The sequence below is a fragment of the Mchenga conophoros genome, linkage group LG22 (genome assembly GCF_057382185.1).
Source record: "Mchenga conophoros isolate Kocher_MC1m ecotype Shallow Benthic linkage group LG22, M_conophoros_male_GT1.1, whole genome shotgun sequence".
In the NCBI taxonomy this organism is placed as follows: domain Eukaryota; kingdom Metazoa; phylum Chordata; class Actinopteri; order Cichliformes; family Cichlidae; genus Mchenga; species Mchenga conophoros.
The window spans coordinates 28,133,397-28,150,064 of record NC_140546.1 but is presented as its reverse complement, the minus strand read 5'-3'; the positions used below and the strand labels follow the sequence as shown (position 1 = coordinate 28,150,064).

General features: G+C 40.1%; 1 protein-coding gene across 6 annotated transcripts in view; it reads right to left on the bottom strand.

Moving 5' to 3' along the window:
* The window catches only part of LOC146549654 (receptor-type tyrosine-protein phosphatase U-like), a 260,100-nt gene that overhangs the window by 118,169 nt on the left and 125,263 nt on the right, over positions 1-16,668 (bottom strand). For all 6 annotated transcript variants that reach the window (XM_085262642.1, XM_085262637.1, XM_085262638.1 and 3 more), the window contains exon 3: positions 10,780-11,051. In XM_085262642.1, the coding sequence (XP_085118768.1) occupies positions 10,780-11,051 (272 nt within the window). The remainder of the gene's footprint in view (positions 1-10,779; positions 11,052-16,668) is intronic.

The window sequence follows — 16,668 nt, the reverse complement described above, 5'->3', positions numbered from 1 at the left end:
TTCTGTCGTCTTTGTTATGACAAAAACAGGCCATGGCCACCCACCCCCACCCCCCCAAAAAACACAAAACAACCAAAAACTAACGCTGCAAACACACCTGTGATGTGTGAATAAAGGTTTGGTGCACTGCAAGCAGCAGGGTGCCATCTCTCAGGAAGGAGCCCTGTGTCATTGTCAGCAACCAAAGGAAATGACATGAGAAGCACATCCAAATCAGAAAGCAAGCTCAGCTACAAGCCAGTGGAGACAGTTGAGAACAGTGCTGCACAAGGGCAGTTACATTTGAGGTAAAAAATCATGCAAGAATTTTAATATGCACCTCCTGTGGCATCGTGTTTGGCTCATAAAATTCAATGCTAGAGAATTGATAGCAGACTAACAAATAACACATTGATAGTAGACTAACAAAATCCATACAACGTCCCATTAGGCCTTCGCTATGAATACATAAAATGAAGAGTGGAAGCTGTAAACTAGATTGCAATAAAAACAAGATTTGCACAGTAATTAATATTTTTAGCTTTTAGTTTTTATTGCAGAATTGCAGGAAACATTTTTGGGTGCACACTAATAAAGAAGCTATCATTTGACACAGACACCAACATTCTTCATGAATTTATTTAATTTAACCAGTTATTAGAATTTTTGATGAATGTGTTGAATAAAAATGAGAAGGATCTCCTGTTAATTGACTTCTTCAAGTAAACTTAAACTAACACTACTGATCTATATTGGCTTTGTCGCATTAAAACATAAATATATGAGAAGCAAGTGGCCCTGCCACGTTCCTTTAACAGGCTGAGGATGAGTACAGTGCCTCCACTGCAGTGTGATATAAAGGACCAGACAGCATATGCTGAAGGCTTTCTTTCCTTCTGTGTGTGTACTTAAATGTGTTTATGCAGTCACATTGAAGGGACTTGAAGGGACACAAAGAAAGAACCCACGATATAAATCATGAAATTTTAAAGGGAAAACTTTGTTTAATGTTAAAGTAAGGTTACTGTTAGGTTCAGGTAAGTCTATGTTCTTTTGAAATGATGAAAATTGAACTGTGCGTGTGTTACATTTTCCAAATATTTAGTCTTCAAAAATCTAATCATTCTACTTTTCAGAACAAACTGATAAAAACTGAAAATGTTCCACACGGTTTGGTGCATAATAATTTGGACAGTAACATTATTGTCACAATGGGAATCACCAACTGCTCTGTCTCACCCTGAGATACTTTTTGAGACCCAGGCAGTCGCTTCTTGTGGCTGATTGTTTGTAGATCATTCTACCTTCAGTTTTGTCTTCAGTAAATGGAATGCACATCTAGTTAGGCTCTATCCATCTAGAAGTCCTAGAACTGCTTTTGTGGCATATTCTGGGTCATTATTCACTAGCAGTACATGCTCATGCTGAAATATAGTTTGGTCTGTTTTTCCTGTTGGCTGAGAAATGAAATGAAAATTACAGTGCTTTTAAAAAGTGTTGTAGGTGCAAAAATGCCAAAAGACGCTGCAAAAACTGTAAAAACATATTTTAGCCCATTGCTAGGTGGTTACTAGGCGACAAGACTGTGTAGTCATATATCATGTATAGCTCAACTTTTGAACACATAAATAAGATATGATGATTAAAACAATGGGATCCTTTCATAAGGCATTGTAGGTGCATAAATGCAAAAAATTGGTCATTTTAACATCATTAACATAAACCTTCAGAGTGAACTGTTGTAAAATGGCACTATATGAATAAAACTTGTGTGAGCTGAATAATTTTGTAATTACATGAATATAATTCTACAGATAACTAGAAGAGAAATTCTTACTTAACCTCTTACTTAACCTCTTATATGTCAGATATGAATTAATACAGTCAAGTTAACAATGTCTGTTGCTGTTAATGCTAACTGCAGTTGCAGTTGTATCAGTTCTTTGCAGTAATACAAGTTTCAGGAGGATGCTTATAATATGAAAAAGAAGCAATATGGTGCTCTGTTTCAGTCAGCATTAAATGAATAAAGCTTTGATACGCTGGGGAATGTGGAGCTGTTATCAGTGAGATAAAATTGTGCTGGGCTAGATTTGGAGTGGATCCCTCATGCTTAGGTAAGCAATCCGATGGCAGACCTTGCCACTACCAATAAAAACAACTATGAGAGGTAATAGCTTAATGCAAATACATTGAATGACTATTGCAGAAATAAAGAAATGTTGGAAAGACAATTCTTGTCTGGTCTGTTTTCTTTTCTTTTTAAAAAAAAAATCCAATTTACATAAGCTCTTCTATAAACTGGCTTTAGAACATCAAGACATTTTTCCAGGAGTCCAACTTTTACAAATTTTGTTTTAAAAGTGTCTAAAACAAAACAACAAAAATTGAGAGGGTGACCTTTTGCAGCTACTAAGTAAGAGAAGTAAGTAACGAAGGAGAGAAGGAAATTTATAGGGGTATGGTAAGGGTGTAATACTGAGATACATTCAGGATTAAGGCAATGTGATCAAGAGGACAAAGAGTAAAAAAAATAAAGGGTGAATTTTTTTAAAGAGTGTTACAAAGAAAAAACTTTTTTTTTTCAAAGAGCACCAAGATGACAGAGAATGAGTGAACCTGTCTGAACTCATTTCCTCTCTGTCCCTCAAAGTCCACTCTCAAACAGCAAGTCTCTTCACCAGAGCCAAGCAGAGTCAGGCAGAGGGTCATGAACTCAGTCAAATGACACCTAATGATTTAATCAGAGACTCAGCAGTGCAGGTTTATCTTCCATTACAGGTGCAATGAACTCTTGTGAAACACGGCTATAGTCTTCATCTTTTAAGCTGCAAGAGGAAGGACCTGTTATTAATGGATATTAATTGACTGATAAGGCTGCATGTTTAGGACACCTGAGTGTTAAAAAAAAACTATATACAAAGTCTGAATTAAACAAAATATACACAGAATTAGTGACAAAGGGCAAAAGTCCAATTTATTCTCAGCAATGAGGACCAAGATCTGGCAACGGTTGTACGGGGACCAGACACCTCACAGCAACAAGACAGATACCCCATACTCCAGAAGGAGCTTCCACAGGACACCCTGAGGGACGAGGTTCAATACCTACTGTACAGTTTACACGTGTAGACTTGTTGGGCAAACCCTGATACACCTTCAAATACCCTTGAGGGAATACTCCAGTGTTCCATGACCAGGACAAAAACCACAATGTTCCTTCAGAATCTGAGGTTTCAACTAACAGACACACTCACCTCCTCCTGGCATGGGCCTACCCAGTAAAGCTGAGAAACCCCTGAAGTTTGAACACACTCGCCAGCCCCCCTTCATGAAAAGAGGAAGTAGAACCACAGTCTGCTAATCCAGAGGCCCTGTCACCGACTAACACACAGTGTTGTAGAGTGGTGTCAGCCACAACAGCATCACGATATCCAGGGCCCTAATAAACTCAGAGAGAATCTCACCCACCCAAGAAGATCTGCCACTAAGGAGCTGATTATTTACCTCAGTGACCTCACCCCGAGTGATTTGTTCCTATGCTCTCTGTCGACTATAGAAGGCATGTCAGGGGGATTGAGGAGCTCTTCAAAGTAGTTCTTCTATCATGTCCTCAGTTCAGCAGAGGTCAGCAGAGTCCCATCAGCCCTCCTTGCTTTGGCTACTGCCAGAGTTGCAGTAACCTTACTGCATGGTAGCAATCGCCCTTATAGGGGTGTTTTGTCCATAAAATGTTTGTAAAGCACATTTAGCCTGGCCCTTCACCTAGAACACATTTACCTTGGGAGACCCTACAGGGCCAACGACAACACTGCTTCTAGTATCACCAGGGTACACCAATCCCTCTGCAAGATAAGGTGGTGATTCATTCTATTTCAAATGAAAGGATACAATAGAAATAAAAATAGATATAAAAAAGACATAAAAGCACACACAGCAATTATTATTGTTTCATGCATTACTGGGCTAGTCTGTTTCCTGCTTCTGGACGAGTGGTTGAAGAATCACTTCTTAATATGAGAAACAAAGTACTTCTAAAATGTATGTGTGCTCATGATGCAGAAGAATATATTTTAGACTCTCCAGGACTCTAAGTACTTGTCTCCTAGACTCCTTAATTACAATATTTGATTAAACATACTTTCACAGTTTGAATTAAAACTGGATCTTTTTTATTGTCATTTTTGATATAGTCTTTTTTAATGTGGCTGTGCCCTTATCCAAAATAATAAAACAAAGCCATGCTAACTTAAACCTTGATTTTTATATAAGAAACTGTTGGTATGGAGCACAAAAGATTATCATACAGTTTCCTAGATTGATTTTTTTTTTCTAAAACTACATTTCCTCTACTACAGCTACTTTAGCCCACAGAGTTGGACAGCTCATAGTTTGGATAAGTTGTCCTGTCTCTAAATAGATGTGTATCATCTTCTAAGAGGACTTCCTGCCAAAAAGTTGGATACATCAGAAAATATCCTATTTTCAAGGACAAAATATGTTAACATTATATTAACAATGGACATGTAGAATCCGGAACTATTGGCCACGAAATTTAAAATCTTATATCAGTAAAAGCCTAAATGCTGAAGGCCAAGAGCACCTCAGATCATGATCCAACATATCTCTGAAGCAGCCTGTCTTCCCTCAGGAGGTGTTGACACCCAATGTTTATTGAGTATGCTTTGAATTTAATCTATTTAATCTCCACCACCAGTACCACCAGCAGCTGCTTAGGGACGCACTTTCTCCCCCGAGTCCTCTGATATGGTGGTCCTACCCCTGTGTGGAGCTGCTGCTCTGTGGCCTGCTGTGGCTAATCTGTTGGCTGGCAGTGCTGGACAGTGATCTTTATCAATAGCACTGAGCAGATGGATGTGTGGACCCCTGTGGGGCCTCTGGAGAATACTAAAAAGAGGCACAGAGCCTCTCTCTAGGCTCAGCCCTTCGCGCAACAGATAGACACACTTGGTTCCTTTGTTTAAGCCTCTTCACTCTTCTGCACACATTTACCTGCTCCATTACCTGGTGCCAATCATCCAGGTTTATAGGACAAATAAAGCAATCTGTCCTGTGTCTACATGCCTGGTGGAAGGACTTTAGAGAGCAGTGCCTTCTCATCACTCACACATCTTGAACATACGTCACCGAGGTAGTAGATTACATTGCTTATGCATGCCTGCATGAATGGTAAACACTGCAGTGCTAAGCAAACTCCCCATCTGGTCTCACTTGTCTGATTGTTCTCGTTAGCTCCCCCCTCCTGCCTCCACCTTCCCCTTTGCTACAGTCCGTGGCATGCAAACTTCTAACATCCATAGAGAAAGGAAGAAAATCATTACTTTAAATCATTTTGGCTGTTGTGAGAGTCGCTCAGGACAGAAGAGCTGAGGATGGTAAAGCTCAGGCTGTCCTCATTGATCTGTGCAACCCTCTAATCTCATTAACTGGCTCTTGATTTATTGAGATGGGGCTCAGAGTGCATCAAGGTTATGGAAGCAAACACCCGGACTGCTCCCCCGCGCTGAGGGTCGCATGGAATTGAGGTCAATTGACTATTCGCTGCACCCACGCTCCCACAATCCCTTACACCAGCTATTGCCTTCTCATTAACGGCAATTTGGGGGTGGGGCGAGGTGAATGGTGTTGGAGGCGACAGGCTTAGTGGGAAGAAAGAGAGCATTAGGGGATAAATTATCAGCCCTAATGAGGTGAGGCAGGACTGGATCCAGTCATCAGAATCTTACAAGCTACACAACAGTGCTAATAATGCAGCACCGACAATACAGGCATCAAACAGAGCTATTGATTACACTGCAGCACACAGGTAAATTGACCAATAAATAAAGATACAACCCAAACACACACCCACTGTAATTATACAGCTATTGAGCCACTGTGATATATGACAGAGGCAATTTGCTATTTGTTGCATATGGTTTGAGTAATTGGGAGCGCGATAATAATGCTGTTACAACTGACAGCAGCCATGTTTTAATAGCTACAGCGCAGGTGTGAATGTGTGCGTGAATGGTTGTCAGTTTCTCTATGTTAGCCCTATGATAGACCAGGGAGTCCAGGGAGTACCCCTTGCCCTATGACCTCTAAGATAGGGTCCAACACCTCCATGGTTGAATGGATGGATGGAGGGAGGGATGGATGAGAAATTGGCTTAAAAGACTAAAGCTGAAGACGAGCTGATAATGCCAAAGGCTGACAAAACCTCACCTTGTTTCCACTGACATCCTAAGGAAGGAAAGAAAACCTTATGACTAAATAAATACGCTAAAACTAATCTGCACTGGAAAACACAGTGTATATATGACATCAGTGTTAAAAAATATTGATATAACTGCCACTAAAAAAATGCAAAATGGGGCATGAAAAACAAACTGTGTGTATCTATTCCTGAAACTGTTTTTATTATATTAGTACGTGTGATATTTGTCCAAAAGTTGATTCTGTTCATCTGGACGTAGCGTTTTCAGTGGGAGAAACGGTTCATTCAAGGGACTTCTTCAAGTCACTTCCTTCCTCTATGGATGTTAAAAGCCACAGAGACAGAGACTAAGCGAAAACCTGTAGTGATCCCGTATGTGTCCGGAGTATCGGAAAAGTTGAGACGCATTTTTCCTAAACACCAGGTCTCTGTGGCTTTTAAACCCCAAAACACGCTGCGCCAAAAATTGGTCCACCCCAAGGATCGGGTCCCCCGACACAGAGTAACATAGTGTACGCTGTTAGGTGCCAGGAGGATTGCCAGGATTTATACATCGGGGAAACCAAACAACCTCTGGCAAAGCGGATGGCACAACACAGAAGAGCTACCTCGTCAGGCCAGGACTCTGCAGTCTATTTACACCTACAGGCCAGTGGACACTCTTTCAAGGATGAGGATGTACACATCCTGGACAGGGAGGAACGCTGGTTTGAGCGCGGAGTCAAGGAGGCCATTTACGTGAAAAGGGAAAGACCATCTCTGAATCGAGGAGGGGCCTAAGGGTACATCTTTCACCATCTTACAATGCTGTGATTGCAGCCATTCCCCAACTCTCTGTGAATGGTACTCGTGGCCATTGATCAGTCGTCTTTGATCAGTGGTTGTTGATCAATGGTCATGAGAATTTGCATAATTAAGATTAATGAACTGACCTCCCAGCCCATTGTTCCTTCAGTGGGCTAGTTTCAGTCATTATGCAAATGTACTGTTTATAAGATTGGGGAAACCTGCAGTCAGCTGAGACTGAAGAAGTCACTTGGATGAGTGACGAAACGTTTCTCCCATAAAACGCTACGTCCAGATGAACAGAATCAACTTTTGGAGATTTACTTTCCTGGATGATTGAGAATGCATCAAGAAGTGTGATATTTGTATTTAACATCAGTGCCACTCACGGGAATACAGTGGTTCTATTTTGTACATCCATAAAGTCAGAGTAACAGGAAACCACAGAAGAGAACTGCAGCAGCCTTGAAGAGCTGAGCTTCATGGTAAAATCAGATCTGCAACGCTTTAACAAAAAGTGAGTCACAGCTCTGTGAGGTGCTCCTGTGTTTATGTCAAATTTACATTTATTTACATGGATTACCTAGAGGCACAACATTGCTAGATTGAACCAGCTTCAAGCTTAAATGTTGCTCCCCTTCCATGTATTAAAATGCATCAAAAAACAGTCGGGGCTCTTGGCGGTGTTTTTACACTAACAGTTTTTGACTCCTGTAAAAATGTGGTTGGTAAATGCGGACATCTCCATTGTTAGGCTCCAACTTGCTAATTTTTTTGTTCTTTTTCCAAGCAGAATACGGCAGGAATACAAATCATCTTTTTTATAGTCACATATTACTAAGATCAAATGAATTATCGCTCCTGCAAATATGACTTTATGTTTAAAGCCATTATGTTCACCTGCTTCTGCTTCGTGATAAGAGATTTTTGATTGAGAGCAGCCAGGCATACTAGGACAAGAGACGCAGTCATCGTATTTAATTCAAGAGATTAATGAATTCTGATTGGTGCAGGTAAGTAAGTAACATCACAAATAAGGGAATTCACATCTGTAAAACAAGCTAAACTTTTTCATTGTAGCAAAACCGATGATGAGTTGATGGAGAAGCTAATTTTAGATGGAAGTCCAATTCTGACCAGTTACACTGTTTACTGTCATTTAACCTCAAATCAGAAAGAATACTCTTTTAAACCAACTCAAATTTAGTATGGAGAATCGCCACTGCTAATGAGAGCTGGGGCTCTTTCCACAGCTAAGCAATCTTCAGCAGTTTTAGGGAAGGCACAGCATCAATGGAGGAGTCAGGCAAAGGCCATGTTTGCCTTTGTGTTTTTTTCCCAACATGTATCAGCTGTGCCGTGTGCATTTTTCAACCCTGGTTGTAACTTTCAAAATTAAGGTTTTTCCTGTGTCATTTGGGGCAAGCAATTTGAAGTGCGTGATAGTGCCATCCGATGCTGATTCTAAATGCATTGAAAACACGAGAGATTTCTGGACACACAAACATAATCTCTTCTCACCACTTGGACCACTTGCTAGATTCGGCTCCCTGCAGTTTTGTGTACTTCTCAAAGATCAAATGTGGAAGGACTTTTGGTTTAACAGAACAGGGAGCTTTAAAAGTACAAGGGGTAGCAATGGAGCCACCGAGAAGATAAAGATACAGGGTGTGCTGAAATTCATCCAAATGCTGATTTTTGCTCATTTTCCACCATGTTTAGAATGAATTAGGGAAAAACTATAGATTAGAGTTTAATTCTGTTTTCTGCATGAGCAAAATTTATTCCATTCAAACTTTTCATTAAGCCAAAAAGTTCATATAGAAGTGAAGTAGAAATGAACTGGATGAACTTTGCCTACAAATTAGAACCTGCAATAGAACATGTAACAGACCTGGGTCATTTTCACATATCAACTGTATGCTGCTGATCTCTACAAAGATCTGCAGATGTGGGTGATGCACAGTCTGACACGAAAGCAGACTGTTTTCTAAATTTGTCATGTAGGAATCTACTATAGTAGAATATTTATTTGTTGTTGTTTTTTTTCCATTATAATTGACATACTTATATTAAATACTGAGGTTATATGGCACATTTAGCTAAATAGCATGAGTGGGAGGGGGATTTCAGTATTGTGTGTTATTGAAATTGGTGATTGCGACTATTTGCAATGACTGGGCAACCACTGATATTTTCTAGTCACGAGTTCTATTTTTACTGTTTTGCGACTCAGCCATTAATGTCAGAACTGTTCTGCCGTAAAACATCTCACCAAGACTGTAGCTGAGCAGCCCCTTGACAAACTGCATTAATCAGCCTTCCATGGTTGCATATGGCTGACTGTGGTTGCATATGACATATGCGGACGTATGAATTTCCTCATTCCAGATATGATCTAGAACAGGGAATACAAACTGTAACTGTTCAACAGGATACGATGAATATGATAGACTGAAGGAGTCTTGTGTAGTTGTAGTTCATAAAATAATCCCAAATAAAATGTAAATGAATATGATTGCATATTGTACTATTTTGTTGCTGTAATGGTATGTTAAATGTATGGTACATGTATGTACTGTACGTTACATATTTATTATTTAGTTGTGCTTAAATATTTTTGTTTCTTGTGCCCAGTCTTCCCTGGCCCAGACAAGACAATATCTCATCATCATCATCATCATCATCATCGTAATAACTGTAATCATCACCACTAGTGGTTGGCACTCACCACATCATACCACAAGTCCTGCAGTTTTGCTCATATTCAGTTGTCTGACCATGAAAAATGTCCTTTGTTATCAAAGCTGACGTTCACAGGTGGGGTTGTTCATGTTTAGTCAACCTGACAGTTAAACACTACCAGAAATACGAGAATATGAAAAAGAAAAAGAAAAAAGCAACAGCTCTCCTCTCTCTTTGATGGGAAGTTGTAAACAAGCAAGACAGAACAGAAGACTGCACCTCAAACCAGCTCGGTTCAGAAGTATTTTTAACTACAAAAGTACTTTGTTCATGGAAGGGCAGTGAAGTCCCAGAACATACTTGGAAAACATAAGAAAGCCAGAGCACACCGGCTTTTTACAGAGAACGGAAGACAAAGCAGCAAAAAGCGTCCAGGCAATACCTGGGGGCGATCGTGGCGTGAGTTGGGCGTTTGTCTTGTAATCGGAAGGTTGCCGGTTCAAGCCCCGGCTCCGACAGTCTCGGTCGTTGTGTCCTTGGGCAAGACACTTCACCCGTTGCCTACTGGTGGTGGTCAGAGGGCCCGGTGGCGCCAGTGTCCGGCAGCCTCGCCTCTGTCAGTGCGCCCCAGGGCGGCTGTAGCTACAATGTAGCTTGCCATCACCAATGTGTGGATGTGTGGATGATTGTGTATAGTGTAAAGTGCTTTGGGGTCTTTAGGACCAAGTAAAGTGCTATACAAATACAGGCCATTTACCTGGACGGACATCAGCCACAATATATTTGCCATTTATGAAACATGTTTAACCACAGCAAAAAAAACTGTGGCCAAGCTTTCTGAATGCTTTCGCATTTTAAAGTAGTCAGCGAATCTCTTTTTTCTTCTCCCATTTCACTAATTAGGAAATTAGTGGGTAGAATCACCAAGAATTTTTACAAGATTGAATATTAGAAATTTCCAGTTAGCTACCATCTTATATAAATTTATAAAATATCCAAACATAATTCACCTCAGCTGACAGCTGTCAGGACTCTTTGGCTCATTGTTGTATTTAACAACATAACTACTGAAACCTCATGTGTTTATGTGTTTGTTACCAGTTTCTTACCTGGTATTCACTGGGCCAGAAAGTGCTCACAGCAAGCTCCACCTGGTGCCACTGGCGACCCTGGGAGCCTGAGATATTCCAAACTGCACTGCCCTTGGGACCCGAGTTTACCCGGACATAGACTTGGAGGTCCCCGGGGCTGTGGCCATCACGGCTGTATAGGAAGTAGCTGAACTGGATGCAATGAGTGTCGTTCTCACTGAGCGGGAGCAGAAGGAGCTGAGCCCTTTGGCCACCATAATGCTGCGAAGAATTCACCATCATGAAGGACCCTGGTATGAAAAAAAGAAAATTAACACTGATTAGAGAATAGCCTATTTTCTCTTAACTTTAGTTCTCGGTATCACAAAAGACTGCACTCATAGTTTTCATTTACTATCGGCAGAGTCTCGCAGGGAGCCTACCGAGAGCACTTGGACAGAGAAAGGGAAGTTTGAAAGTTTAGCGCTGATAAAACTAAACGACCTTGCCAAGCAGATTCATCTTCTAAACAAGTGGCAGCTACACCTACACCCACTTTACAAACAGCAGCCATTTCAGCATTTTCACCTGCCATATTGAGCTAACTAACCTGAAATATAAAAAAATAACAAGATCCAAGTCTTTGGGCTTCACCTGTAACACCTCAGCCACGGATAGATATGTCAACCCTAGATATGTTAGTTTTGAACCGCTGAAGAATGTCTGCCTTCTTCTTATTTTTAAACTGCCAAAAAAGAACCTGAGAGCTAAAGTTGACAGGTTCAAGGTTGTTACTAGGAATATCTGTGAAATCCTCTCTGGCTATTTGTCTGTATTTGGTCTGTCTCTGCTACCAGCTTTCACAGGGCCATCAGTTTTGCAGCACTGTCTCAGATCTGGTGTGTTCAAAAGGACAGAGTGGATGTCAGATTGGACTTTCATTTTGGACTGAGGTTCACAGAGTCACTGCTGGCTCTCTCATCCCGGCAGCACACCAGAGATTCCCTGGCCATGAGAAGAGCATCACATTATACAGTGGGGAAAATAAAGGGTGAGGCTTGCCTTTGACTGTGGCCTTCAAAACAGTATAAAGTCAGTTTAAAGTGGGAGAAAATGGAATGGAAAATACAATCTTTATTTATTTATTTTTTTACCCGTGTTTTCTGCCACAAGCAGATGCCTATTCAGTATTCAAAAACAGCAACATTTCAACATGACATCTTAATACTTCTACGGCCAACATTTTTTAACAAGCCCAACCCTATATATCAAAACAAAAACAGTCAAAAACTCACTTTAGAATGAATGATGATGAAATATTATATGGAGGACAAATAGCTTTGAGTTTGAAATTTCCATTGAAAGAAAGTAATTAAAATAACATTTAGGGATGAGTGTGGATATGGAGTATATAGATACAGGAAGGTCTAGCTTATGTGGCAAGAGTGGTTTTATAAACATGTTCTGTAAACAGGTAACCATGGAATTTAAAATCAGTAAATTGAAATTTTGAAATATTTGGTCATTCTTGGTATGCATAAAACCCATTTCATGTTTGAGCTGCAGCGGTAGTTTAAGACCCTCTAAAAAGCTGTTCATCCTGTAAGAGCTGATTATAAGATGGATAGGCAGTGGCATTTGGGCTCAATAAATGTTCAAATTACACAAAAAATCAGTCATAAGCAGTTTGCAATGTTGCTTTTAGATGTCTTGAGTAATTTCTAAAGCTCTTCTTTTATCAGAATTGTTGAGCTGAACTTGTTTTTGTATTACTTCTAGAACCTTGCCAGTTTATTATTGGGCTGATATATGTATCAGTATCTGCATTTCTAACATATAAACAGATACTTAATAACTAATGTTAAATAAATTTGTTTGTTTTGATATTGTAATATCATATTTTTAAATCAGTTGAAATTATAGGTCCCAAGGTCAGTGCACTTAGAATATCTCGCTTAGAATCTTATTTCATGAATTACTTATTATTATACTATCACCATGAAAAACAATACCAAGCTCTTTCACTGGTGGAAAATCGTTGGAGATACAGAGAAACCTAGAATCTGAAGAAAAGAATGACAGCTATACAGTACAGTGGGAAATATAATTATTTGATCCTCTGTTTCGAAGTTTGCTGACGTACAAAGAACAGTCTCTATTTTTTGTGGCGGTTAATCTGTTCCTCTAGCAGAAAAGCAACCCCAAAGCATAATGTTTCATACTTGATTGTGGGGCCGATGTTCATTGGGTCATACTCTGCATTTCTCTTTTACCAAACATGGCGGGCCCAGTTGATGCAAGATAGCTTAATTTTAAATCTGACCCCAGAACTTTCTACCAATCCTCCTCAGAATCATTTAGAGGGAAAAACGTAAGATGGGCCTCTACATGTGCCTTCTTAAGCAGAGGGACCTTGCAAGATTTAAAACCATTATGGCGTAGCGTGTTACCAGTGGTGTTCTTAGTGACTGTCCCCCCAACTGCCTTCAGATCATTAACAAGCTTTTCTCATGTAGTTTCAGGCTCATCCACCACCTTTCTTTCTTTCCTTTCATGCTCCAGATCAAGAATGGCTTTGTAATCCTTTTCAGCTTTACACCGATCTATCATCTTGTCCCTGACATCATTTGACAGCTCTTTGGTCTTGCCAATGGCGGTGGAGATGCTGGAAGACATTGATTCTGTGGACAGCTGTACTTTACACACATAAAATACTTATTCCGCTCACTGGCGTGCCAATCAACTTTTATCTAACTTGTTTTTCCAGATCTTTGGTTGATATTTTTTTCTATTTCCATTAAAATGAAACTAACCTAAAATTACATTTTTATGTTTGTTTTTTGAAAGTGAGCAGACTTATGAATTCAGCAGGAGATCAAATAATCTAAATGGAAATGTACAGCTTAGGACAGTGGTTCCCAAACTTTTTTTGCTAGGCCCCCTTTGTTTTACAAGAAAAATGTTCGCGCCAATGTCAAAGGTATGTGCCTTTTTTCACGTCACGCTGTGCAGCAAGTTATTGTTTACATTAGATGAATTGCAGAATGGCAGATAGTCAGATTACCAGTATTTTGTCTCTATCTGTAGTATTTACAGGCTTACATATAAACACGCAGTTACTGTCCCTCTATTTACAAAGGCAGAGGCGTCACGGTGTGATTATTTTACGTGTAGTTGTTTTTTTCCTGTGTAATAATATTCAACATTGCTATCAATACATTTTTCAAAAAATGTCTCTCGGTGCAAAATGGGTTTAAAAACATGAACAGCTGTGGGATACTGTTTGTCCGTGATTTAGACAGGGGGAACAAATCGTGGCAGGATCAGCCTGATGTTATTTGTATCCCACTGTAACTGTACTGTATAAAGAGCTAACATCTCCAAAATGTCAGGAGTAGTTAGTCATTACAACAAGTGTTTGTGAACTAAAAATCAAGAATGTGGGATACTGTTTGTCTGTGATATGAAGAGCCCAGCGCTGCTCCTGACGCAGGGAAAGCCAATTATGCAGGGGAGACCTACCTCGGCACTTGTGCAGGTGAAGCCAAAGGGAAGATATGCTTCACCATATTTTCTAGTCTTTGGCTTAGAATGATGTTGGTTTGGAAACATATTCAGCGATGCTTCATCTCCTGCTTTGCGTTTGTGTAGGCGCCCCGTGCTAGCAGTGTCCAAGCATTGTTTTTGTTTTTTTTCCCTTTTCATACCGCGCCCCCCTGCAATGGCTTTGCGCCCCCCCTAGGGGGCAGGCCCCACACTTTGGGAAGGTCTTGCTTAGGAGATGAGGTGTGTCAATCAGTGGGGAAAAAATGATAGAAAAGAGCAGAAAAGAGCTATCAGCAGGTTGTGATGTTTCTGTCAAGATCTTGAAAATATTCAAATCAGACATTCTTTAAAAAAACTTTTAGAATAGCCCCTAGAGTCCCATGAAAAGCTGTGAGGACATTCTTAAACATGCTGGTTTAGATGAGGAAACTGGAGTGATCTTCAAAGAAAAGTACATATATATATATATATATATATACATACATATACATATGTATGTATATATATATATATATATATATATATATATATATATATATATATATATATATATATATATACTAGGGGTGCAACGATATTCGTATCGATATTGAACCGTTCGATACAGTGCTTTCGGTTCGGTACGCATATGTATCGAACAATACAACATTTGTAATTTATATTATCAACTTTCCTTCTGACGATGCTGTCTGTGTTGAGCGCTCAGTGAATCTGCGTTCGACTACTCCGCCTAGGCTGCACTGTCCAGCGCAGATCCACTGAGCGCTCAACACAGACAGCATAGTCAGAAGGAAGAGCGCAGGGCAAGCTAGCAAGACAGAAGTTAAGCTCTCCTTGCAACATGGACCTCCCCCACCCTCATTCAGATCTGGCGTTTGGAATTATTTTGGTTTTCATGTGACGTATGACCCTGAAGGTAAGCGAGTCATGGACTAAAGTAAAACAGTATGTTGGATGTGCCATGCAATGCTCAATTACATGGGTGGGAGCTAGTGTGTTAGCGCAGTTAGCTCGTTAACGTGTTGGCCGTCTAGCCCCATGCACGGGGCGATCGGCGGGAGATTTGCCGTGTTGTGGCGTTAAGGTCATTTCAACGAGATTAACCTGAAAGCACTAGTGGGAACACAACGAATATGACTGCACATTTACGCCGACATCATCCTAGTGCAAAGACCAAAACAACAAGCAAGCATGCTACTAACTTTAGCCGAGTCATTTAGACAGCTGTTAGCACATGATTCTCCTTATGCTGCTGAGAATATAGCCCAGAAGAAGCGGATAGTATAGCTTTTATTTTGGAAAGAGACATTTCTCTGTAATAAACTCTCTTTTCCAAAGATGAGTGATTCCTCAATCAGATACAGGGCTTGCAATATCTGCGCTCGACAGTGCAGCCTAGGCGGAGTAGTCGAACGCAGATTCACTGAGCGCTCAACACAGACAGCATCGTCAGAAGGAAAGTTGATAAAATAAATTACAAATGTTGTATTGTTCGATACATATGCGTACCGAACCGAAAGCACTGTATCGAACGGTTCAATATCGATACGAATATCGTTGCACCCCTAATATATATAGATGTGTGTGTGTGTAGATAAATTATCACTAATTATAAGTTTTTTAAACCATTAATGACTACATTGACTTTCAAAATGATGTTTTATTAAAGAAATGTTGAAAAGATAGGAAGACAAAGCGAAAAAAGACACATACAGATAATGCAGAAAGTAAGAATTGCTACCTTGCAGTGCTAAAAGTGGCTTTAAAGATCAAATAGTTTCCTCTTTAATTTCTAATCTTTCAGTCATCATCAACATCAGATGGACTCTTTGATGTCGCCCACAGGAGGGTGAAAGCATGCTAATTGAACGGATAACCTTCACATATGGCACCTTGTGGCGGGTGATGCTACTTGACATGGCCAGGGAAGACAAGCACATGGGTAGTGTAGTTGCTTAGGTACTGTAGTTTAGGGAGAGTGCAATCAGAGGCCTGCCTCCTGCCATTAATCATACTGACATAGTTATTAGGCCATAATGGCAACCGAGGGAATGCTTAAACCGGAGAGATGGCTGTAATATTTGCACGCTGACGTGTAGGACACATATCAGCACACACACTCCTCGCTGAAACACACATAGTTTACAGCATCAGAAGCAGACCTGGGGCCTAGTCACACTGACCTTCCCTTGAGAAAAGTGGCTTCTTCTTTTAACTTTTCAGCAGTCCTTCTACTTTCTTTTGCCAGCTTACATTCTTATTCTTTTATATTTTAAGCCAGATCTATATTTTAATTTCCCCAAATACATGCAGTATTAAAAAAAGAACAAACGACAAGGTGGTTCATATATTCAGATAACATTCACCATCTGTTTTAAGGTA